General features: G+C 41.1%; 1 protein-coding gene across 1 annotated transcript in view; it reads left to right on the forward strand.

The window, feature by feature from the left end:
* The window catches only part of gmeb2 (glucocorticoid modulatory element binding protein 2), a 63,961-nt gene that overhangs the window by 1,774 nt on the left and 35,385 nt on the right, over positions 1-26,802 (forward strand). Inside the window, exon 2 of the mRNA XM_043710332.2 lies at positions 20,998-21,173. Within this exon, the coding sequence (XP_043566267.1) occupies positions 21,043-21,173 (131 nt within the window). The 5' untranslated portion in view covers positions 20,998-21,042. The remainder of the gene's footprint in view (positions 1-20,997; positions 21,174-26,802) is intronic.

The raw sequence follows: 26,802 nt of genomic DNA on the forward strand, positions 1-26,802 counted from the left end.
TTGTTTAGAATGCAAGATTTTGAGTTTGGGTTTACAATTTTTCAAAATTAAAGTAAAGTGATGAGCGTTTAACAGTTAAAATGTTTTTGCATTGTTAAGCAGATACCATTTCTGCTGTAACAGTAATGATGCAATACAGTACATTAAAAAAAGTGTCCATATTCAGGCCAGCTTATGCATATTGTGGTTGCAATAACTGGCTGATGAAAATTTTACACGTTGCTCCAGTCATGTAGAAAAACATTGCAACTAAGAAGCATAAAAAAATCTAGGTGCTTAGATCTTTGCTTCAGTAGTTAATGAGTACTTGAGTGTAAGCGTGATCATTGGCTGCATGCCAATGAGTCAGTGAGTCGGAGAATATTATGTTAATTTTACAATGCTACCAATTTCTCTATGCCATTATTATTTCAAAAACTTTTTTCAAATGTCTTTGTTCCCAGAGCCTTCTTTCTGGTTCATTAATCTAATACGAAACTGCCAAGCGAATGCTGGTTCGATCCATTGCTGATTTACTTGGGGAAGCCTGTTGAATTATGTATTCCATACTTTACCCAAACACCACAAAACTACCTAAGAATATTTCATTCCAGTGTGTTCAGAATGCTCTTGTTCATTTTCAGCAGCAATCTATCAGTAAGCATAAAATCTTTGGGACATATTACATTTCGCTGCTAGAAAGTCAAACTTTTATAATGGATGGTTTATAATGGATAACTTCAACAAATATGCCCTTTTTCACAGCTGTAAATAGTTAATTCCATATTTATTTCCACAGCAAATTTAGAGAACAACGCTAATTTAAGTTGGGAAGCTTTCACTTCCCGCTGGAGAACATGACTTTGTGAGATAGCAGTCAGAAGATGAATACATTTGCAAAAAGTAAATTGCACAATTGTATTTAGGTTACAATGCTAATCTTACAAAGGAGGATAGTCTGCTCAAAATGTAAAATGTTAGCATAACCAGCCAAATGCGACTGAAATTTGCACCACAATAGTCACTGACAACATGAACATATATCCAGGTTCCACAGGCACATGATTGACCTTCTATGCTCAAACATTATCAAACCTCTTATATGCTGGAGGAAACTGAGCTTGATGTTAAGAGTCAAGGTGCTCTGGGTGTTATTGGGCATTTAATCTAGCAAGACATAATTGCATGAAAAATTATGGATGTTGCTGTGTTGTCACTTTAGGTTTATAAAAAGTGGTTATTTAATTGTACAATATTCCTGCTACCAATTCTTTATTGCTGCTCATATAATTTAAAGAGTAAATACTCCATCTGATATGATAGTCAGCTGAACAGATCACATGTTTGCAAGTTCAGGTCCTGGTTGTGATGAGATATCTGTCCCTACATGTCAGTAATATCTAATATTTATGGTGGACGAATGTCAGACCCACTCGGAAATATAACAGTGCTGACAACCAGAATTTAATGTCAGTACCTTTATTTAAATTGTTATTTCATTTCCCAGACATTCTGAGGCTGTTCAGGGGAAGCTGTATGGTACAAGTTGTGGGCATAGAGTCAAAGGAGGGAGAGATTACAAGGGTTGGAGAAATAGAGACCGCGTGGAGGGCTGTGAAAGACATTGTGTGGGAGACGAGGCTGAAGATTGTGGGTCCTTGGGAATATCAGAATTTGGGTAATAGGTAGCTTTGTTAAAGAATGTGGTGATTTCTGATTAGCTTTTGGGTCTGGGTCTGCTGATGAACCAGGAGAAGAATTATAGCACCTTTTTACTCTTTCAACACTATTTGTGAGTCCTTACTCTGGTGTTCTTGCTACCCTCAGCTGCTGGTTTTCTTGAATATCTGTCATTAGGAGGACACGTTATATTTGTTCTTTTGATCTCCCATGTGATTTGTAAGTTGGGTTTCATATGGTGTCAATGAGTCGTTCAAGCTTCAAAACCACAGCAATCCACTGTCTGTGATACCTGATTTGATATAACTCTCACACTCAAGTATATAATTTATTATATGTTGAGCTTGCACATTGCATTTGGTGGTATGCCACTTCTTCAATACAAATTTTTGGGACAGGTGGCTATCAAGATGTGTGAAGTGAGACCTTTTTCCAATGCTTCATCAGGAATCTCAGTTGAAGGCATTGGATTTGATACATTCAGAGTGAGTTGTTGAAGGACTTTGATCTTCCAGGTATTTAAGGTAAATATCATGCTTTTGTAGGGTTCAGAGAATACATGAATCTTCTGTTGTATTTGTTGTACATTGTCATCTCATGTTGCAGTTCTTTCAGGATATAGTTATTGTCATAATTATGGCCTTTAGCTGATCTGGAATTTGAAGTGTTTAACACATACCACATATTATTGCATGGAGGGCGATGCAGCCAGTACTAAGATGCAAGAAGTATTGAAAATAGTGTTGGTGCAATGACGCACCTATGTTCTTTGCTAATATTGGTTAGTGGTAGAAAATTTGTAGAGAATTGTTAGTTGTATGTGGTCATTTTGGAGACAGATAATATTTATGAACCTGGCTAGACATCGATATCGCCCCAATACCAATGATTAGGGCTGTTCATTTCCCGAGTTGAAGGCTTTTGTGAGATAAAAAAAAATCCATGTGCAAAGCAATGAGCTGCTGTCTGCACTTATCTTTAGAGTGCTATGAAGTCTATGTTGTTCCTCTAATAGGTCTAAAACCATACTGGCACTGTGGAAGGACCTCCTGTACAATTGAGAGGTACTTGTGAAGTAACCTAGCCAGGACTTTGCCAACAGTTGATAACAATGCCATGCCCCTGAAATTTCTATAGCTCATTTTATCTGCTTTCTTGAAGATTGTGGTCATCATATCACAAGGTCATGTGGAAATTCCATATTCTGCCAGACCTTCAGAAATCGAGTACATATGTCTGAGAGTCAGTATGTCTCTGTCTCTCAATACTTTTCTCTTTATCAGGACTGGAAACTTTGATGTATTACATCCACTGGACAGCATTTATCACTTTTGTGAGCTGGTTCATTGTGTAGTTCACTTTTGAATGTATGTTGTTAGAAGTTCACCAGTGGGTGCATGTCCACCATGGAGTTCTAATTGAGTAGATCTGTAAAGTGCTCTTTCCAGGAGGTGTTGATACTACCTGTGACTTTGAGAAGAGTCTCATTAGGAGACTGCATGATTCTCAGTTCAGATTCATGAGCAGGTCATGATACTTAACCTTATGTTCAAGGGCAGTCTGCCATCCACATCACTTCTGCACCTGCTTTTGACTCTCAAGAACATAGTGAAACAAACCTTCCATTGCAGCTGAAATACATCTCTGCACAGCTGTCATCATGGTCAAAGATCAGTACTTCACAGTGAATACAATGCTTGTGGCCAAACAGAATTGGAAAGCTTGAACTTGGAAAGTCCAAGTCAAATGATGTGCACCTCTTTACCAAGTATATTGAACACAATCTTGTAGATCAGGATATTTTGGTACAGTTTTCCAGAGCCAACAGGGAAAGTAGGAAAAGCTCTGTGTGGCCATTTAAGAGCCACCATGTTAATTGGTTGGAGAGTGAGATTTCCTCTCTTCACTTGGACATCATACCTGCTCCAGAGAGCCGATAGCCAATCCATGGGATGGGAAGTGAAGCTTGTGGATAGGTGTCCCTGACTGGTTGTCAAAGTGTGGCTGTTGATGGAGAGGGTTGAATGGAGTATCCATAGGGCACAGGTCTTGTGGTAGGGCACTTAATGTTGGAAGGAGGCAGTTGCTGGTGGTTTTCCTCATGATCCCTCTGCTTCTCTTCATCTCCATCATGTCTTTGCAGGTTGTATTCTGGGTTTCTTGCAGGTCCTGTTGGTCTGAAAATTGAGGCCAGAACTGACGTGGTTCTTAAGTAGTCAACTATCCATTTAAAAGTCCCAGTTGGAGGAAGGCAAGTTGGCCAATATCAGCCAAGCCTCTCGCATTATGAAATTCTGCTCAGATTGTAACAGACCAGAGGGTGGTGGGAAGCACATATTAGAATTTTTCAGGTTACTGCATGTACACATCAGCTGCCACAATTGTAAAATTCATGCTATGATCTGTAACATCACATTTTTGACATAAAATGTTTGCAGCATTCAAGACTAAAGCACTGCCTCTTAATGGACTGTCTGATTATCAGGAGTAGGAACCCATTGACTTGTTCGTTCAGTATTGATACTCAAGAAGACAGCCAAAAACAATCAGCAGCCATGACAGGCACAGAAAAACTTTGAGGTTTCTGTCCTGTTCTGTAAATAACATGATGATCCAAATTTCAGCAAAATGATTGAAAAGGGCAGTTATGGTTGGTTACACCACCAAGCAATGTCCATGAGGTCTAGCAGCATCTGTAAGGAGAGAAAAGAGCTGACATTTCGAGTCTAACTGACCCTTTGTCAAAGCTTTGAGTATTGTCAGAGTATTGAGTACAGGAGTTGGGAGGCCATGTTGCGGCTGTACAGGGCATTGGTTAGACCACTGTTGGAATATTGCGTGCAATTCTGGTCTCCTTCCTATCAGAAAGATGTTGTAAAACTTGAAAGGGTTCAGAAAAGATTTGCGAGGATGTTGCCAGGGTTGGAGGATTTGAACTATAGGGAGATGTTGAATAAACTGGGACTGTTTTCCCTGGAACGTCGGAGGCTGAGGGGTGACCTCATAGAGGTTTACAAAATTGAGGGTCATGGATAGGATAAATAGACAGTCATTTCCCCGGAGCGGACGGGGGTGGGGGTGGGGGATCCAGAACTCGGGGGCATAGGTTTAGGGTGAGAGGAGAAAGATATAAAAGAGACCTATAGGGGCAACCTTTTCATGCAGAGGGTGGTACGTGTATGGAATGAGCTGCCAGAGGAAGTGATGGAGTACAATTGCAACATTTAAAAGGCATCTGAATGGGTATATGAATAGGAAGGTTTTGGAGGGATATGGGCAGGTGCTGGCAGGTGGGACTAGATTGTGTTGGGCTATCTGGTCGGCAAAGGGTCTGTTTCCGTGCTGTACATCTATCTGATTTGGATGAGAATATAGGGGCATGGTTAGTAAGTTTCCAAGGGATCTTGATCAAATGGATCATTGGGCTGAAAATTGGCAGATGAGTTCAGTCTGGGTAAGTGAAAGGTATTGTATGACTTAGTTTTTGTACCAATGGTAGGGTTTTGGATAGTATTGTAGAACAGAGGGACCTAGGGATGCAGATGCATAATTCTTTGAAGTTTGCATCGCATTTGGACAGGGTGGCTAATAAGACATTTAGCACACTTGCCTTTATTGTTCAGTCCTTTGAATATAGGAGTTGGGAAGGCATGTTGAGGTTGTACAGGACATTAGTGAGGCCTCTTCTGGAATACTGTGTCCATTTCTAGTCATCCGGTTATAAGAAGGATATCATTAAGCTGGAGAGGGTTCAGAAGAGATTAACCAGGTTGTTGCCCGGTATGGAAGGTTTGAGTTATAAAGAAAAGCTGGATAGATTGGGACTTCTTTCTCTGGAGGGTAGGAGATTGAGAAGTGACCTGACAGAAGTTTATGAAATAATGAGAGGTATAGATAGAGTTAATAATCATTGCCTTTTCCCGAGAATGAGGGAATTCAAGAATTGGGGGCATATTTTTAAGGCGAGAGGATGGAGATTTTAAAAAAAAGATGGAAGGGCAAATTTTTTACACCAGGGGATGGTTTGCATGTGGAATTAACTTTCTGAGGAATAATTTGGAGGTGCCGGTGTTGGTCTGGGATGGACAAAGTTAAAAATGACACAACACCAAGGTTATAGTCCACAAGGTTTATTTGAAAGTACAAGCTTTTAGAGCGCTGTTCCTCTGTCAGGTGGCAATGGGGCAGGATCATAGGTTACAACTCTATCAAGCGCAAGAGTATGCATGCACACACGCGCGCATGCGCACACACAGTCACACTCTCTCCCGCGCGCGCTCTCTCTCTCTTTCTTTCCTCACCCCCCCACCCCCAAACGCACGCACCTACACTCAAACACACATAAGTGTATGGGGTGAATTTCTATTTGCAGCTACATTCTATTTTATTCAAAAAGCACACTATCTGTCAGCAATCAGTCCGTGTAATACTTTTTAAAATTCCTACTTTGGAAATAGAACCAGTCTGATTCAAGGTTGGGGCAGACTCTAACCTTGCACCTTTAATGCATTGTCTGGACTGAGATGCCAGCTTTTTTTAAATCCAACCCTAAGTTACCTCTGGCCTGTGACTTAAAAGAAGTTCTGTGATTTACTTTTAATCGCTCGAAACCTGCATCTCCATTCTAAGTGATTCTAAGCAATCGAGGTACGTTCAATATGTTGCATCAGTTGTATGACACTTTGATCTTTTACTATAAATTCTGTGTCCTATGATCCTGCCCCATTATCTACCTGACAAAGGTGGAGCTCTCTGAAAGTTTGTACTTTCAAGTAAACCTGTTGGATAATAATCTGTGTTGTGTGATTTTTAACTTCCCGAGGAAGTGGTGGATGTGGGTACAATAACAACATTTTAAAAGGCATTGGATAAGTTCATGAATATGAGAAGTTTGGAGGGATATGGGCCAGGAGCAGGCAGGGCTAGTTTAATTTGGGATTATATTCAGCATGGACTGGTTGGACCGAAGGGTCTGTTACTGTGCTGTGTGACTCTACGACCAAGGAAAAGCAGCTCACCCACTTGACATCAAAAGCTGAGAAAGGAATCTGCGACATGAAGAACAAATGTTGGACAGAGAAGGCCAAGGAAGTTGAACTTTTTGTTGATATTCATGACGTCAATATTTTTAAGGCAACTGAAGAGACCTTGAGGACCCTTAGTGCATTGATATTTGCTGGTGTCAAAACTCCGACACTTATGTCTGGGTTCCACCTTTTGCAACTGGATCCTTCGCTTCCTGACCCACAGACCACAATCAGTGAAGATAAACAGCTATGCCTCCTCCGTGATAACCCTCAACACTGGAGCCCTCAACACTGGAGTTCTCAGCCCCCTACTGTACTCCCTGTACACCCACACTGTATAGCCAAATTCTAAGTGAGTGCCATCTGCAAGTTTACTGAGGACACCACGGTGGTAGGACAGATATCAAACAAATATTAGAATACCAAAAGGAGATAGAGGCTTGAAGTCGTGGTGCAATGATAACAACCTCTCAATGTCAACAGAATGAAAGAACTGATCATTTCTTTCAAGAAGAAAAGAGGAGAACATGACCCATCCACATCAACGGAGCGGAGGTTGAGAGCATCAAGTTCCTCGCACTGATGAACCACCAATCTGTCCTGGATGCCCCACGTGGATGTGAAGGCACAACAAAGCCTCTTCATCCTCAGGCAGCTTATGAAATTCAGCATGTCCATAAAGACCCTCACCAATTTTTATTGATGCACCATAGAAAGCATATTATCTGAGTGCATAAAGGCCCGGTACGGTAACTGCTCTGCCCAGCATTGTAAGAAGCTACAGAAGGTGGTGTCTACAACTCAGACATCATGGAAGCCACCCTCCCCTCCATAGACTCCATTTACACTTCTCGTTGCAGTGGAAAGGCTGCCTACATCAAAGACCCCACCCACCCTGGTAATGCTCTCCTACACCCTCATCCGTCAGGAAGAAGATACAAAAACTTGAACACATGCACCAACACGTTCAAGAACAGCTTCTTCCCTGCCATTATTAGACAGATGAGTAGACTGCCTAACTTCAAATAATGTTGATTTTGTTAATGTTGATCTTGCTTCATGCACCTCCTCTGCTGTGTAACCTGTATACCTTCCTTGACTAAGCATCCTATGATCTGTATATCCTTGCTATGATCTGCCTGTACTGTTCACAAGCAAAGCTTTCCATTATATTTATGTACACCTATCTATAATAAATTAAGTTAAATCAAAAAGTTATCCGAAGTCCATTGCCTTTTGTTGGGAACAGGCAGATATTTTCTAATCATTCTGTTCAGAGATGTTATTACTCAACTCTGGAGCAAATGGGACTTGAATCCCGGCCTCCTGGGAAAAGATACTGATTTTTTTTTAAATGAGAAGCCTTGAACCATATTTGTGCCTGTGGTTGTATGGCTATGGCACACCTACACTTTTTTGCTCTGTTCATTAATGTAGTTTTACTTCAAATTTTCCTCTAAGAGGACGTTTTCATTAGACCAATCTCAAATGTGTAGGGCAGCATTGTGGACTGAATAGTATTTGGTTTATACTCCTGTTACACATTCACAACTGTGAATTTGCACATCTGCAGATTTGGCATTAGTAAACTTAGCACAGACATGTGGCAACCGTAGTGTTGCATTTGGGAAAATTACACTTTTCAGTAACTGTATTTGCAGTGGTTTCTGAATCTGAAGGCACATATGTATGTTGGAATGCTTGCCAATATCATATTGCCAAAAGTAAGTCAATATTGAGGAGCTGTCAAAGTAAATAGAATTGCTTTTAAATATGATAAATGAAACACTGAAAAATAGAATACACTTTTTCCACTGATAATTATAAATGTAGCCCAATCTCAGTAATAATTCCACAGAGTGAGCTCTGTGGAGTTGGGTGTGAACTGAAAAAATTAAAACTTTGCATAACACAATTATGTTTGATACTTTAAAAGAAATGGTTTCTTATTTCCAACATTGTGCATAGGGTGGCTGAAGTTATTTCTCAAATTTACTGGTTCAACTCAAATTCAAAATATAAATGCAGGACAGCATTTGAGTAGCTTTTCACAACTAGTTATGTTAGAAAGTTCCACAATGGATTATTTTCAGTTCTGGGCGTGTAATTCAGGATTCCTATTTGTTAGCAAATTGATCTCTGGGCAGATTTTCTCTGTTTCAGAAAAAAACAATCACCAGTTGTTTCAGAAGATAAGCCAATAAAAATAACTAATTTCTAAACTATATATATGGAACAATTTTTGTTTATACTATGCAGCTGCACTGAGGATAGTAGCTATAGAGTTTGTACTGCAATTACTAAATCTCATGCTAACCTACTTGGCTGTGGGCTGAATACTGAATTTGTGATGGTAGGGTTCTCTGGAGCATTCCAAACTGGATCATCTACTTAGTTCTCTTGGCTGAAGGTCATTGCAAATCTGCAACCTAGTAGTTGGCATGCTGTGCTGGGCTGCCTTGGCTTTGAGGATAGATTGTTTGTTTGTGGAGCTACCACCACTGGTTTATTGCTCACCACTATTCATGACTGGTTGTGGCAGGACTGCAGAGCTTAGATTTGATCCATTGATTTTGTGATTGCTTAGTTTGAACTATTGCATGCTACATCTATTTGGTATGCAATCCTATATTGTAGTGTATTTGACATCTCAGTTTTAGGTAAGTCTGGTGCTGACTCTGACATGCCTTCTTGCATTACTCCTAGAACCAGGGTTGAGCCCCTGGCTTGATAGTAATGGTTGAGTTAAGTTGTCAAGGACTACAGGTGATTGATTGTAGTGAAGCAGTTTCACTGTTCATGTTCGCGACATCTCATTTGATGCCCAGTTTTAAGCTGCTCAATTAATTCCGTATGAATCTCACTTAGCGTGGTGGTACTGCCATCCAGCAAATGGACAATATCTCTGAAGACAGGACTGTATCTCCACAGAACTATTTGGTTGGTGTTCAGTTCTACTGATACTATTGTGTTTGGATGCATCTATGACATGCTGATGAGTAAGTGCAAGGTAATGTAGGTTCTTCCGACAACCAGATACAGGCTTGGTCTTGCAATTATTCCTTTTCAGTTTTTGTCAGGTTTGTCAGCAGTAGTGCTACAAACCATTGTTGATGTGAGATTGAAATCCCACAGCTATAGTATATTCTGTACCTCTTGTCACCTTCAGCACCTCTTCCAATTGACGTTCAACATGGCGAAATACTGATTTATCAGTTGAGGGAGGACAGGAGGCAATAATCATCGGAAGGTGTTTCCTTGTCAATTTTTGGCCTGATGCTATGAGACTGCTGAGTCTAGGATCAATGTTGAGAGCTCTTAGGTAACCAACTCCCTGCATTTGATATGGTACCAAAATGGTTCTGTTCATTTTGTAGAAAAGACATACTCCAGAATTGTGAAGAACATAGTTGTGAGCATGATTCTGGCAGGCTACCGCGTGACTAGTCTGTGGAACGGTTGTCTCAATTTTGATACAAATCCCAGGACATTAGCAAAGTAGGTTTGCAGGGTTGACAGGGTACAGCTCGTTGGTTCTGATACCTGAATTGATGCCCGTTGTTCATTTGGTTTTATTACTTTTCTGCAGTTATTTAGTACAGCAAAGTGATTGAAGGGTAGGCTAGAGTCACAGGCTAGAAGGCAACACCTTCAGATTTAATCATTTTTAAAATCATTAAGGTTGTGGCTTCTCTGGCTAGATAGACCAAGATATATTGACCAGCCCTCATTGCATTTGAGAAGATTTCTGCATTCTTGAACCATTGCAGTTTATTTGTTGAAGGTACGCCCATAATGCTGGTGGAGGGTGGGGAACTTCCAGGATTTTGACTCAGTGATAGAGAAGGAATACGACATTGTTCCAAATCAGGATGATGATTGGCTTGCTGGGAAACTTGCAGGTGAAGGTGTTCCTCTACAATTTCAGCTCTTGACCTTCTAGGTCACAGTGATTGTGGGTTTGAAATATGCTTTCTCAGGAGCTTTGAATTTTTGTAGTGCATCTTTTAGGTGGTCCACAATACTGTGAATGTACGGCAGTGATGGGAGGGAGTGAATATTTATGAACGGCATACTAAATGATTAGGCTGATATCTTCCGAATGGTTTCAGTCTGCTTGAGTGCTATTGAATCTGCACTCATCCCTGGCGATTGGAGAGTATTCCTTCACACTCCTGACTTGTGACTTGCAAATGATGCAAAGCATTTGGGGAGTAAGGGGGTGAGTTACTCACCACAGACTTCCTAGCCTCTGATCTCTCTTGTAGCCGCAATATTTAGATGGCTGGGCCAGTTCTGGTCAATGGTAACTTAGAAAATATTGACAGGAGGAGATTTCAGTGGTGATGCCATTAAATGTCAAGGACCAATGGTTCAATTCTGTCTTGCTGGGAATTGATCTTGTGTGGCAGGAATGTTTATTGCTGTTTTTCTGTCCAAGCCTAGATATTGACAATTCCTTAATATAGTTGAACAGGGAATGCTTCAGTATCTTAGGAGTTGCAACTAGGGCTGAACACTGTGCAATCATCAGTGAATATCCCCACTGCTGACCTTAAGATTGTTATCCATGTTAGAAATAAAAGTCCCTTTCAAGTCAAGCAGATAGCTCCGGAGTTGACTCAGAGCAGTTTCTATAGAACTGTGGATACTACAGGCGCTTGGGTGCATTATTTCCCTACCAACTGCATTTTAATTTCACCCCTCCTTTGTTTTCTACCTTTTTTTTATTTTTAATAGCTGTTACTCTATACTTATGTGAAGAACAAGAGGATACCCAGAATGAGAGTACAGCTGCTCAGGGATAGTGGTGGGAACTTGTGCCTGGAGTTGGAGGAGGTTCAGGAGGTCCTTTAATGAATACTTTGCTTCAGTGGTCACGTTTCTAAGGACAGTGTGAAACAGACTGAAGTGCCAGAACAGGTTGATGTTAGGAAGGAGGATATGCTGAAAAATTTGAAAAACGTAAGGATAGACAAATTCCCTGGGCCAGGTGGGATATACCCTAGGTAACTACAGGAAGTGACGGAAGAGATTGCTGAGCCTTTGGCTATGATCTTTGTAGCCTCACTGTCCAATGATTGGAGGGTGGCAAATAGTATTCCCCTGTTCAAGAAAGGGAATAGGGATAATCCTGGGGATTACAAACCAGTCAGTCTTGTGCCTGGAGAAGGCAAAATATTGGAGAGGATTCTGAGAGACAGGATTTATGATTACTTGGAAAACCATAGTTTGATTGAAGATAGTTAGCATGACTTTGTGAGGTGCAGATCACATCTCACAAACGTTATCCTTTGAGAATGTGACAAAACATGTTGATGAAGGTAGAGCAGTGGATGTAGGGTACATGGATTTCACCAAGGCATTTGACAAGGTTCCCCATGGGAGGCTCATTCAGTAAGTAAGGAGGCATGGGATACAGGGAAATCTGGCTGTCTGGATACAGAATTGGCTGGTCTATAGAAGATAGAGGGTGGTGGTAGATGGAATGTATTCATCTTGGAGCTCGGCGACCAGTGGTGTTCTGCAGGAATCGGTTCTGAGACCTTTGCTCTTTGTGATTTTTATAAATTACTTGGATGAGGAAGTGGAAGGTTGGTACTAAGTTTGCTGATGACACATAAGTTGGTAGATAGTGTGGAGGGCCGTTGTAGGTTGCAACAGGAGATTGATAGGATGCAAAGTGGGCTGAGAAGTGGCAGAGAGAGTTCAACCTGGAAAAGTGTGCAGTCATTCACTTTGGAAGGTCGAATTTGAATGCAGAATACAATTTTAAAGGCAGGATTCTTGGCAGTGTAGAGGAACAGAGGGATCTTGAGGTCCATGCACACAGGTCCCTCAAAGTTGCCACCCAAGCTGTTAGGATTGTTAAGAAGGCGTATGGTGTGTTGGCTTTCATTTGCAGGGGGATTGATTTTAAGAGCTGCAAGGTTATGCTACAGCTGTATACAGCGCTGGTTGAACCATACTTGGAATATTGTGTTCGGTTCTGGTCACTTCATTATAGGAAAGATGTGGAAGCTTTGGATAGGGTGCAGAGGAGATTTGCCAGGATGCTGCCTGGACTGGAGGGCATGTCTTATGAAAAAAGGTTGAGGGACCTAGACCTTTTGGGGCATAGAGGTGTACAAGATGTTGAGAGGCATAGATAGAGTGGATACCCAGAGATTTTTCCCATTACGGAAATGTCCATCGAGGGGGCATAATTTTAAGGGGGTTGGAGGAAGGTTTAGGGGAGATGTCATCGGCAGGTTCTTTACACAGAGTGTTGGGTGCGTGGAATGCACTGCTGGCAGTGGTAGTGGAGTCAAATACATTGGGGCATGGAAGATAATACAATGAAGGATATGTAAGATGGTCTGACTTTAGAGTAGGGTAAGAGGTTGGCACAACAATGAGGGCTAGAGGTCCTATACTGTGCTGTACTGTTCTAAGTTCTATTTTATACTGTTGAGTAATTTGTGAATTGGGTGTTTCATTTAATTGGTGGTGTTTAATTAAAATAAAAAAAAAACAGCTGTGTTCTTCTCTTCATGGCAGTGTTTCAATAGCCCTGAAGCAAACAATGGGTCATAGCCAAAGTCATAGTTCCCAACTATCTGCTTCATTCCCTTGCTGTGTTCCAACTGGGTGTCCTTGGAGAAGGAGCAACTTGTGTTCACTGATAGACTTCAAGCTTTTCAGGCTAGGTGGCATCATGGAGGCAGGGTTGCATACGTTTCTGTTGCCACAACGTTTTGTAATTTCCCTGAATTTCATTCTTTTTGGCTTTGGTTAAGTGTTACAACACTTTTAGTGGGAAGGTTTTGATTTTAATTTAGCTTATTTTAAAAGAAAAGGAGTTGGATGTTTGGCCAGTGCTTAAAAATTTTTAAAATGAACTAGCTTCTTTCCCAATTAGCGATCTCTGCTTTCAGATCCTGCAGTGATACCTTTACATTGAGCCTGCTCCCAGATCACGGAATCAAAGAATCCCTGCAGTGTGGAAAGAGGCCATTCAGCGCATAGAGTCTGCACTGACTCTGCAAGGAGCATCCCACCTATGCCCAAAACCTCACGCTATTCCTGTAACCCTGCATTAACTATGGTAATACACCTAATCTGTACAACCCTGGCTGCTACAGGGCACTTTACCCCAGCCAATCTATCTAATCACATCTTTGGACAGCTGGTATGCTCTGATTACATTTTTCATTCACTATGTGCATGACCTGAATTATGACATATGGTTTCTGTTTCTAGCTTGGGAAATTCTACAGGGCTTCCAAAAGGCACTGCCTGTCATTTATCAAGTTGTGATCAATGTCTGGAACATGCATTGTAGCTTTCTCCCATCAGGAATAGTGACCATCATTAGAAAGTTACTCCTCAGGAATCTACACCCCAACTATCAAGATCTGAGTGGCTGACAGATGGAGAGCTGTGGCTGCCTGGGTGATGTACTGGGGGTAGAGGAGTGGGCTGAAATTTACTGTAGCAACTGGTATATCCAGCTCACAACAAAAGTATCCAAAGCTTAAAACTAATGGTGCTTAGCCCCTGCAGTACTCATGGGTTGGAGGAGGTTCAGGTTTGTACTGGACTCCTGTCTGAGTGTACCTTGCTCGGATGGTATTCTACACTGGCCTGTGTTCCAGAACCTCCCTCAGGGATTTATGCCTCACCGTTAACCATCTGATGAAAATTCCCATAGTGCCTTTTCATTGGCATGGAGGGGATTCCTGTACACAATTCACTTCACCTTCATCTTCCACCATGTCTTGGTGTTCTTCTGCCAGGCAGTGATGGATGCCATTCGAGGGATCACTGAATAGAAGTTCTCCTGCTTTCCATTAAGGATCTGCAAGCAATGATGCTATGTAATTGTAGCTCAAGGTGGTACACTACTTTCAGGTCAGCCGTCTTTTCTGTGATGCTGTGGAGTCCATAGACCACATGTATATAGATTGTGGGAAGATGCAACCCCTTTTCAATTATTTCAGTAGTCTTCTGTTGTCTTTTTGGTTACATTTGGGCATCCATTACAGAGAAGGCTGGGGCAAATCAGAGGACCTCTCCGTTGGTCTGCTGTTGGCCTGACCACAATGCATATTAATAGATCGAGGCAGCAGGGCTGTGGAGGGGTTGAGATGCGATGACTGGTCTCAAATTAACTCAACTATATTCATTTATACTAGGTTTGGACACCAACCAGGAGACAGCTTTCCTGTAATTCTCATTGGCTTTAGATTTGCTTGGTTTCCTTAATGCCACACTCAATCAAGTGTGGCCTTGCTTGTCTATGGGAAGTTACCTAGATTTATAAAGTCATAGAGATGTACAGCACGGAAACAGATCTTCGGTCTAACTTGTCCGTGCCGACCAGACATCCCAACCCAATGTAGTCCCACCTGCCAGCACCCGGCCCATATCCCTCCAAACCCTTCCTATTCATATACCCATCCAGATGCTTTTTAAATGTTGCAAATGTACTAGCCTCCACCATTTCCTCTGGCAGCCTGTTCCAAATACGTACCACCCTCTGCGTGAAAGAGTTGCCCCTTAGGTCTCTTTTATATCTTTCCGCTCTCACCCTAACCTATGCCTTCTCACCACCCCAGGGAAAAGATTTTGTCTATTTATCCTATCCATGCACCTCATGATTTTATAAACCTCAGCCTCCGACATTCCAGGGAAAACCTCTCTCTATAACTCAAATCCTCCAACCCTGGCAATATCCTTGTAAATCTTTTCTGAACCCTTTCAAGTCTCACAACATCTTTCCAACAGGAAGGAGACCAGAATTGCACGCAATATTCCAACAGTGGCCTAATCACTGTCCTGTACAGCCACAACATGACTTCCCAACTCTGTTACTCAATACTCTGACCAATAAAGGAAAGCATACCAAGCACCTTCTTAATTATCCTTCTTCACTATCCTATCTCCCTGTGGCTCCACTTTCAAGGAGCTATGAACCTGCACTCCAAGGTTTCTTTGTTCAGCAACACTCCCTAGGACCTTACCATCAAGTGTCTAAGTCCTGCTAAGATTTGCTGTCCCAAAATGCAGCACTTCACATTTATCTGAATTAAATTCCATCTGCCACTTCTCAGCCCATTGGTCCATCTGATCAAGATCCTGTTGTAATCTGCGGTAACCTTCTTTGCTGTCCACTACATCTCCAATTTTGGTGTCATCAGCAAACTATGCTAACTATACCTCTTATACTCCAATTCAAATCATTTATATAAATGATGAAAAGTAGTGGACCCAGCACCGATCCATATGGCACTCCACTGGTCACAGGCCTCCAGTCTGAAAAACAACCTTCCACCACCACCTTCTACCTTTTGAGCCAGTTCTGAATCCAAATGGCTAGCTCCCTCTGTGTTCCATGAGATCTAACCTTGCTAACCAGTCTCCCATGCGGAACCTTGTCGACTGCCTTACTGAAGTCCATATAGATCACATCTACCGCTCTGCCCTCATCAATCCTCTTTGTTACTTCAAAGAGCACAATCAAGTTTCTGAGACATGTTTCTCACGAACAAAGCCATTTTGACTATCCCTGATCAGTCCTTGCCTTTCCAAATACATGTACATCCTGTCCCTCAGGATTCCTTCCAACAACTTGCCCATCACTGATGTCAGGCACACGGGTCTATAGTTCCCTGGCTTGCTCTTGCATTTCTTAAACAGTGGCACCACGTTAGCCAACTTCCTGTCTTTTCTGTAGTTAAAGTATTTTGTCCTTATTTTAACCGAGGCTGTAATAGGTCAGGAGTTAAGTGTCCCTGCTAGAACCCAAATAGTGTGTTAGTGAGCAATTTATTGCCAGCAAGTCCGGCTTGATAGTATTATTGACATCTTTCCATCATTTTACTAGCAATCAGATGTAGGCTGATAGAATAGTAATTGGCTGGATTGGATTTGTCCTGATTTCAGTGTACTGGACATAGCTGGGCAATTTTCCAGGTGGTTAGGAGATGCCAATGTTGCAGCTGTACTGAAATTGCTTGGCTAATTTGGAAATTGCGTCAAGTTTGGAATAATGGATCTTCAAATACTATTGCAAAAATATTGTGAGGTCAATAACTTTTGTGGTATCATATAGAATGAATCAATTGAGTTGAAGATTAGCATCTTTGAAGCTGTGGACCTCCTGGAGTGGCTGAGACAGATCATCCACCTGGCACTTCTGACTGAAGACTGTTGTGTTTACTTCAGCTGTATGTTTGTACTGATGTGTTAGACTCAGTCATTATTGAGGTTAGGGATATTTGTGGAGCCTCTTAGTCATAGAGTCAGAGAGATATACAGCACAGAAACAGACCTTTTGGTCCTACATGTCCATGCCAACTAGATATTTGAAATAAATCTAGTCCCATTTGCCAGCATTTGTCCCATATCTCTCGAAAACCTTCCTGTTCCTATAGCTATCGAGGTGACTTTTAAATGTTGTAATTGTACCAGCCTCCACCACTTCCTCTGACAGTTCATTCCAAACATTAACCACCATCTGAATGAAAATGTTGCCCTTAGGTCCCTTTTTATATTTTTCCCTTCTTACCTTAAACCTGTGCCCTCTAGTTTTGGATTCTCCCACTCTGGGGAAACAACGTTGTCTATTTACACTACTCATGCCCCTTATGATTTATAAACTTCGATAAGGTTACCCCTACGCCTCTAACACTCCAGGGAAAATGTCCCAGTCTATTCAGCCTCTCCCTTTAGCTCAAACACTCCAAACCTGGCAATATCCTTATAAATCTTTTCTGAACCCTTGCAAGTTTCACAACTTCCTTTCCATGGCAGGGAGAGCAGAACTGCATGCAGTATTCCAATAGTCACCTAACCAATGTCCTATACAACCTCAACATGACCTCCTAACTGCTGTACATATTGCAGCGACTAATAAAGGCAAGCATACCAAATGCCTTTTTCACCATCCTTTCTACCTGTGACTCAATTTTCAAGGACTATGAACCAACACTCCAAGGTCTGTTTGTTCAACAGCATTCCCCAGGACCTTACCATTAGTCCTGAACTGATTTGCCTTTCCAAAATGCAGGACCTCACATTTATCTAAATTAAACTCCATTTGACACTCCTCAGCCCATTGGCCCATCTGATGAAGATCCTGTTGTACTTTGAGGTAATCGTCCTTACTGTCCACTACATCTCCAGTTTTGGTGTCATCTGTAAACTTGCTAACCATTCCTCCTATTTTCACATCCAAATCATTTATATAAATGACGAAAAACAGTGGACCTAGCACTGATCCTTGTGACACACTGCTGGTCACAGTGGCCTCCAGTCTAAAAAGCAACCCTCCATCACCACCATCTATCTTCTACCTTCAAGCTAGTTTATATAGCCAGACAGCTAGATTCCCCTTTATTCCGTGTGATTGTTCCTTGCTAACCAGTCTAGCATGAGAAATGAGGAACCTTGTTGAACACCTTATATGAAGTCCATATAGATCATCCTGCATTAAGTAACAATTGGATATGGCAAGATTGCAGATCTGATATATTGTTTGTGCAGTTGATAATCTGTCCAAGATCTATTCCATTTTGCAAGGTTGTAGTGTCTTGCACAATGATAGATGGTATCCTCAACATGGAGATATCTCCATCAGGACTCTACTTTGATCACTCCTACAAATAATGTCATGTACAGGCAGATTGGTGAGGATGAGGTAGAGCAGGTTTTTTCCCCCTTGTTGGTTCTGTCATCATCTTCCACACATTCCTCTAACAGCCATGTTCTTTTATCCAAGTGATGCTCAAAGTGGTGGAGGGCTGATACATCAGCTGACGAAATGGTTAACAGCATAAAGTTTCCTTGCCATTGTTTGATCTGATGCCCCTGTGATGACCTGACGTCATGGGGTTTGAACACAATGTTGAGGATGCTGAGGGCAGCTTGCTATTTACTCTGTACCACTGTGCTGGCCTCCGGTTGTTCTGTCCTGTTGCTGAGACAGGACATAGCCAGGAATCATGATAGTGGTATCAGAAATATTGTGTGTAAGGTGTGATTTCATGAGTATGACTTTACTCACTCGTGGAATGAGCGGATCACTGTTTAGCCGGTGTTTATTGCCTATCCCTAGTTGTCCTTGAGAAGATGGTGGTGGGCTACATTATTGAACTACTGCAGCCCATGTGCTCTACCCACAATGCCATTAGGGAGGGAATTCCAGGATTTTGATCCAGCGAAAGTGAACAAACGGCGATGTGTTTCAAAGTCGGAATTGTGAGCGGCTTGGAAGAGAAGTTGCAAGTGATGGTGTTCCTATGTACCTGCTGCTCTTGTCCTTCCAGATAGAAGTGATTATGGGTGTGGAAGGTGCTGTCAAAGAATCTTTGGAGAATTTCTGCAGTGCATCTTGTAGTATACATAGCTGCTACTGAGTGTTGGTGGTGGAGGGAATGCATGCTTGTGGATGTGATGCCACTTAAACGGGTTGCTTTGTTCTGGATGGCATCAAGCTGCTTGAGTGTTATTGGAGTTGCATCCACTCAGTCAAGTGGGAATACTCCATCACACTCCTGACTTGTGCCTTGCAGGTGGAGTACTGGCTTTGGGGACTCAGGAGGTGAGTTGCCTGCCACAGTATTCCTAGCCTCTGACCAGGTTTTGTGGCCACTGTATTTATAAGGCAAGTCCAGATGAGTTTCTAGTCAATGGTTTCTGATCAGCCTGTTGCTTGACTAGGTTGTTTGATAGTATTCTAAATTTCAGGAAAAATCCCAAGACTAGTGAGACGTTGGTCGTCGAATGACGGAAGTGTCATGAATTGAATGGTATCTGAGGTTAATTATGCCTTGGTATACACATGTAATTTAAAGATCTATTCACTGACCTTGGCCATTCTTCATTTTGTTAAACTTCTCGTGGTACTGCATCCAGCTTCTCGGGCTTTGCGTCTGGCATTGACCTCCATGCCTATCTGCTCTCTCCGGGTCAAAATATTTTTTGTTTCAACAACTCCTTTTGAGAATTCTAAAGGGCTATATTTTTGATTTTATGGGCTATGTTTTATTTTCGGGGCTATCTTTTTATTCTTACTAACCCTTTATTGGGTGAGATGCAGTTACGTAGTAACATTGCCCTCAATGTTTGTGTTGATATATGGGGTATTTGAACTCTTAGAACTAGAATTGGTCAATATTCTCCACAATTATCAGTCCACCATGATCCTTACAACTACAGTGCACAAGGAAAACGTAACGTTCCTGGACACTACAGAATTTAAATTTGCAGAAGACACCGGCCATAAGTTATCAACAAATACAAGACATATACTTTGTAAAAAGCATGTTAATTTGGAAGGAACACATTACCTGTAACTTTAAAGTTTTTGTCATTCCCAGTTAACTGGGTTACTTTGGTAACAGGCTTCCCTTAGCAGCCTCTTTCCCCTTCCCCTTTGCAGTCATTGGCTTCTTTCCCTTCCTACAGGCAAACTATCTATTAAAATATTAATATTAATAATCTATTAATAAATCTACGATACTGTATATGTTGTGATCACAGTTCACAACCTAGCCCACCATTTTTAATAAGTTATGCACATATTCATCCCTGTATTCCTGCATGCCCTTCAGATTGTACCCTTTATTACTATTTTCTGTTCATCATCATCCTGCCAAAATGCATAACCTTTATACTGCTCCATATTGAATTTTGACTGCCACCGATTCACCAACTCCAGTTTAGGTCTTCCTCAACTGTTCCAACAGTTACAATGTTTCTTCCTTGGTAAATCTCAAGCATTTGGAAATATGCACAAGGATGATTGAAGGCAATATGAACAATGAACAATGTCAAAATGTGAACTGGTCTCATGGAACAGGAAGTGAGGGCAGCAGAGAATAAAACCGAGTGAAGAATGACTGTACATAGTGTGGCCAACCCTCAGTATGAGGATGAATGAAAGACAAGGCAAACTTCTGTGGATCAATCATCAAATTTTCCCACATACAATTTCTCTGTTAGCCCTGCTCTCCTAAAGTAGAAACATCAGAGAATCAGCAGCATTGACGCATGTTGAAAATCTTCAAGTTGTCAATTGTCTGCTGCTGCTTAGATCTTTGCAAGTTATAGTTTGTGCCCCATCGCATGGCTACCGATTAACTAGTTAAAATAACTAGTTAAATAAATTATGGCTCATGAGTATCTTGCAAAGCCTGAGGCTGAAGAATCATTTGACAGTGAAACATAAACATTAGTCTTTTCTTTGATTAGTTACTTCAAATTATGTTCGTAATGTAGTTTTTCGTAAACGTAGTAATTTGTTGAATTTATGCTTTCTTTTTAGCTGGACAAACTTCTGTGATCAACTTTCTTAGAGTTTACTGCAGCTATGGCTACTCCTGATGTCAGTGTTCATGTGGAGGAGGTGGTTGTCGTGACAACACCTGACACCCCATCAGATGGAAATGCAGTTGAAGATGTTAAGACTGTTTTAGTAGACTTCAAATCAACCCAGCCGAGGTAGGGAAACATACCATACATTAAAGTGTTTAATTAATGAAATCATAGAGCTTAACATGTTTCCAGATTCTCCAAACAATAATGGCTTAATGCAGTTTTACATTTGGGTAACAGTTGACATTATTGCAACCCAATTATATCAGTTACTTTTCTTTAAAAGGAAGATGTTCATTTTTGTCAGAACTGTGAGGACAGTACTCAGCTTAAGGCAGGATTTTCTTTAAAAGAAATTGATAAATTCAGCTGTGAACTGTGAATCCTTTGTCTTTATGGATGTTGATTGTGTCATATATATGGGAAACCAGATAGGATTGATAAGAGATTTATAAACACATTACTTTTCTGAATGGATATTTACTTTTCAATTGATCAAAACAAATCCTAGAGATCATACTGACAATGACAATAATGTCATGATTGTGGGTATGTTCGCCGAGCTGGGAAGTTGATTTACAGATGTTTCCTCCCCTGTCTAGGTGACATCTTCAGTGCTTTGGAGCCTCCTGTGAAGCGCTGCTGTATTGTGTCTTCTGGAATTTATTTGGTTCCGTTCCTACTGCTTCCAGTTGCCGGTTCTTGTTGTTCATTGTAGTGGCCAGTATTTTGGGTCTAGGTCAATGTGCTCGTTGATAGAGTCCATGAATGAGTGCGATGCTTCTAGGAATCCTTTGGCTGTCCTATATTTAGCTTGTCCTATGATCGTTGTGTTCTCCCAGCCGAATTTGTGGTCCCTGTCATCTGTGTGTATGGCTACTAGGGACAGCTGGTCCTGGTATTTAGTGGCTGGTTGGTGTTCATTTCTACATAATCAGAGTACCAGCGGACAAGGGTAGAATGACTGTTATCGTGGACAGGATCGAATATATTCAGAAAGCAGAGAAACTACTTGCAGATACCGACACTTACCTACAGAGGGAGTTTGATGCCATGACACAGCAAACCAGTAGGATAAATAACACCCTATGTAACCTTCAAAAAAAGGGACTAATAACCAGGATTGATCTATAAAGGACGAAACCAGAAAGCAATAACACGTCAAGATTTTATGGATTACCCAAAGTACAAAAACCAGACATACCACTTTGCCCCATTGTGACACTGCCGGAATGCCACCACATAAACTGGCAAAAGAACTCCAACAAAAACAAAAACATCTTATCAGCAGATCAGAAAACTCTCTACAATCGTCACAGGAATTCTTAGACAACATCAAAAACATCAACATAGACAAGTATGAAGCAATGGTCTCATTTAATGTAATGGCACTGTTGACCTCAATTGGCAAAACTCTAGCCAGAGAGACAATAGCCAACCTCCTGGACAGGCAGAACAGAGAACACAACGGGGAAACCTATCGATGAGGACAGCATGCTCAAACTACTAGACCCCTGTGCCTAACGACACACTTCTCATTCAGCAACCAAATATATGAACAGATCAGTGGAACACCTTTGGACTCGCCCATCCCTGGGCTCACAGGACAAGCAGTGATATAAAGATTGGAAATAACAGCCTTACCCCAAATCTAGCCCAAACTCTGGTTCAGATACATGGATGACACTTCTGTTCTCATTAAGATAACAAATATCAAAACCCATCGGATCATCAACACCATGCTCTCAGGAATCAGATTTACGAGAGAGGAGGAAACCAACAGTCAACTCTCATTCCTGGATGTGATGGTACAAAGAACACACAACAATGATTGCACCACAGAAGTGTACAGGCAAGCCACACACACTGACCAGGTCCTGAATTACAACAGCAACCACCCAAACACATACAAAAGAAGCTGCATTAGGACCCAGTTCAAAAGGGCTACAACACCGTGCAGCACTCCTGATCTACGAAGGAAAGAAGAAGAACACCTGTTCAGGGTCTTTGCCAAGTATGGATATCCTCACAATTGCATCCTCCTCTGCCTAACAGACAAACAATTTGACGAGGATATGCCATGACCTAACTCACCAGCCACGCTATCTTATATTAAAGACCTTCTCAGAACTGATGGCCAGACTTCTCCGACCACTGGATTCATGAGAGCGCAAGAATAAATAGCCACGTTCAGACAATGACTCACGAGGACAAAAGACCCTATACTCATCATGTGCCAGACTGACGTAACTTCCAAGATTCCACGTAAAGACTACATGAAACACTATACAGGGCAAACGTGCAGACAACTAGCAATCCACATTTGCGAACACCAACTAGCCACTAAAGGTCACAACCAGCTATCCCTAGTAGCCATACACACAGATGACCGGGATCACAGATTCAACTGGGACAACACAATGATCATAGGATAGTCAGAGAATTCCTAGAAGCACCCATGGACTCTATAAGCAAGCACTTTTTAAGGGGAAATTATTAGATGGCTGAGTGGAAGTTTGCTAGGTATAAAAAGGTGGAAAAGTTTATTACAATGCCACAGTGAAGATATGTGGATTATTCCATTTAATTTGAAAGAGTTGTAACTCAGCTGCAGGTGGAATGAATTGCTCAATAAAAGTGAGGTGAAAACTAATATGGCCTCATTCAGTGTGGTCACCTGGTCCTTTGAATCTGACTGCAGTAAGAAACAAGTTTGCTGGTATATTGAAGAAGTGAATGGTGAGTATGCTCCTAACGTTGCACACATTTCTTATGAAGCATACCATCAAGCATACCAGAAATCCAGGTTGGGAATTTCTAAACCCTCTACGAAGTACAATTTCACACGACTATTTTCTTTTTGAAATTATCTTTCTTTATGCCTGGTGGTGCAACTTTCTTGCATGTATTGATGGTAGATGTGGAAAAGCAAACAGATGCTGTGACTGAGAACTAAAATTACATCTTTCCTGTTAGAGCATTCATTTAGGGATCAGCAGCTGTAGATGCAGAGTGAAGCCCTTTTCTCTAAAATTGCAGTCACTATAGATTGCTATTAACTGATGACATTATGTCTGCCTTTGCAGAAACAACTAGTGCATGAAGAACAATATAGTAATATTCTGTAAAAATGTAACAACAATACTACCAACATTTAGATATGAAATTCTCTCAAGGTATTTCACAGGAGAGTTTGGAAACAAAATTTCACAAAGTTTGGCAAGGTTCTCTGGAGTGTTGCTGAACAAAGACCTTGGAGTGCAGGTTCCTAGCTCCTTGAAAGTGGAGTCGCACGTAGATAGGATAGTGAAGAAGGCGTTTGTATGCTTTTCTTTATTGGTCAGAGTATTGAGTACAGGAGTTGGGAAGTCATGTTGCGGCTGTACAGGACATTGGTTAGGCCACTGTTGGAATATTGTGTGCAATTCTGGTCTCCTTCCTATCAGAAAGATGTTGTGAAACTTGAAAAGGTTCAGAAAAGATTTACAAGGATGTTGCCAGAGTTGGAGGCTTTGAGCTATAGGGAGGGGCTGAACAGGCTGGGGCTGTTTTCCCTGGAGCGTTGGAGGCTGAGGGGTGACCTTATAGAGGCTTACAAAATTGAGGGACATGGATAGGATAAATAGACAAAGTCTTTTCCCTGGGGTCGGGAGTCCAGAATGAGAGAGCATAGGTTTAGGGTGAGAGGGCAAAGATATAAAAGAGACCTCAGGGGCAACTTTTTCACACAGAGGGTGGTACGTGTATGGAATGAGCTGCCGGAGGAAGTGTTGGAGGCTGGTACAATTTCAACATTTAAGAGGCATTTGGATGGGTATATGAATAGGAAAGGTTTGGAGGGATATGGGCCAGGTGCTGGCAGGTGGACTAGATTGGGTTAGGATATCTGGTCGGCATGGATGGGTTGAACCGAAGGGTCTGTTACCATGCTGTACATCTCTACGACTCTAAGTTATATAATGAGATATTAGGACAAATTGTTAAAAGCTTGGTCAAAGTGATTAATTTTAAGACCATGAGAAATAGGAACAGGAATAGGCCATTTGGTCCCTCTAGTTCCGACATTCCTCGTATTCACTTTCCTATCTTTTCCCCATTTGCCTCGTTCGTTGTCCACCTTAATCCGAATGCTTCATAAATAAAATATAAAGTCCTTAAGTTTGTACTGTTATGAAATTTCCCTTTGGCTTTTATGTGTCCTTGGTGCAATATAACATTCACAGATTCTGTTCTTTTTTATTTACTGGTAATAATCAGCTCCATCACTAACTTGCATTCCTAACTTCTCCATTATCTTTGATTTTCTAATTTTTCATGCAACTGAACCCTCCCTTCTCTTCAGTTAGAACCCTCTTGTGTTTTAAAGAACAATGTAAAGGAAGTAGAAATTTGTTCAGGCAGCAGGGTGCAGAAAATGAATTCCTATCCTTGGGGACTATTAATCTGATAATTTGGTTATTAATTGTGGATGTTATAACCAGGTGAGGAAGGTCATGGCTTTCTTTCTGAATTTTCCTTTTTTGTTAGCATGTAACAATTTATTTTTGATCTGGTAAATTAAGTTTAGTTGGAGGAGAATCAATTCCAAGTTTTTTTTGGCTGAAAGAGAATGGAGTTTTGTTATCAGAGAAGAAATAAATTGCGATAACAAACACTCATACAAAACACAGGTTGCCCCTCCTCTTGCCGCCTTCTTTGTACCTAGTACAGAGAGGGAGATGAAGACAGATGCGCCTCATTTTTTTAAAAATCTAGTTGAGTTACAAGAATCCAAGTCCCAACTGTTTAGCTGCTATTTAGGTTCCTCAGGTGAAGTTTGCAGATACTCTTGATTTCTCAGTCATTGGAGGTTTTTCCAAGATTTGTTTTCCCACCAGCACTTGTTTGCTTCAGATTCAGGGAGAGGGAACTTCCCTCATTCTATTGTTTTCAGACTATATTTTTTTCTCTGACCTTTGTTGCTCAAAGAAAACTACTGAATTATGGTTTGTTTATATGTATGCTGTCTAACTCCATATGTTTTTTTCAAACTCCGCAGGTAACTTTTCATGAGCAATATATACGTTAGTTATGCAAGTGTGAGTCCGAGATATGAATTTCTTGACAATTTTGAGTCTCAATGCCTGTTTTTTAAAATGGTAATATTGAGATAACATTTTTTATATTTTCCACATAAGTTGCCTGGGCTTGTCAGTTGATAAAAGAAGCCATTTTCAGTCATCAGTATTCTTTTACAAAAAAGCTTTAGTCCATTAAAGTCTTTGGTGTTAAGGTCAAATGAGGGAAGGCCAAACTTGGATAGCACAGATTTTTTTAATCTCTGAGGGCTGAACTGAAGGGGATTCAAAGAATGTTTTCTTACCGTCAGAATGTTCACCTGCCATAGGACTCCGGAATCCTGATGCATCAATGGAAAATGAGATCGGAGCACACTGTCCCTTCACTTGCAATTAGAAATTCCTTTGGAAAAGTATCATTTGCATAAACATGGCTTTTAACAAAAGTAAACTTGTACTATTTTATGTACATGAAAATGTGTAGTAACAAGCTCAGTTTCCTGATTCCTGTCTATTTCCTATAACATCAGAGTTTCATCATATTGGGGCTTAGGAATCATTAATAATTGTTATTGAAAGCAATGCACTCTTGCTGTCTGGATTACTTTAGTCATTTGTGTTTAGGTAGCAATAATGCTTCCAACAAATACATACTATCAGCCATAGTATACTCAGAGAAGCTGGGAACTGTAGAGTAA

This window comes from Chiloscyllium plagiosum, unplaced genomic scaffold (genome assembly GCF_037043375.1).
Source record: "Chiloscyllium plagiosum isolate Xiang-an unplaced genomic scaffold, Cpla_swu_hap1 HiC_scaffold_15, whole genome shotgun sequence".
Classification (NCBI taxonomy): domain Eukaryota; kingdom Metazoa; phylum Chordata; class Chondrichthyes; order Orectolobiformes; family Hemiscylliidae; genus Chiloscyllium; species Chiloscyllium plagiosum.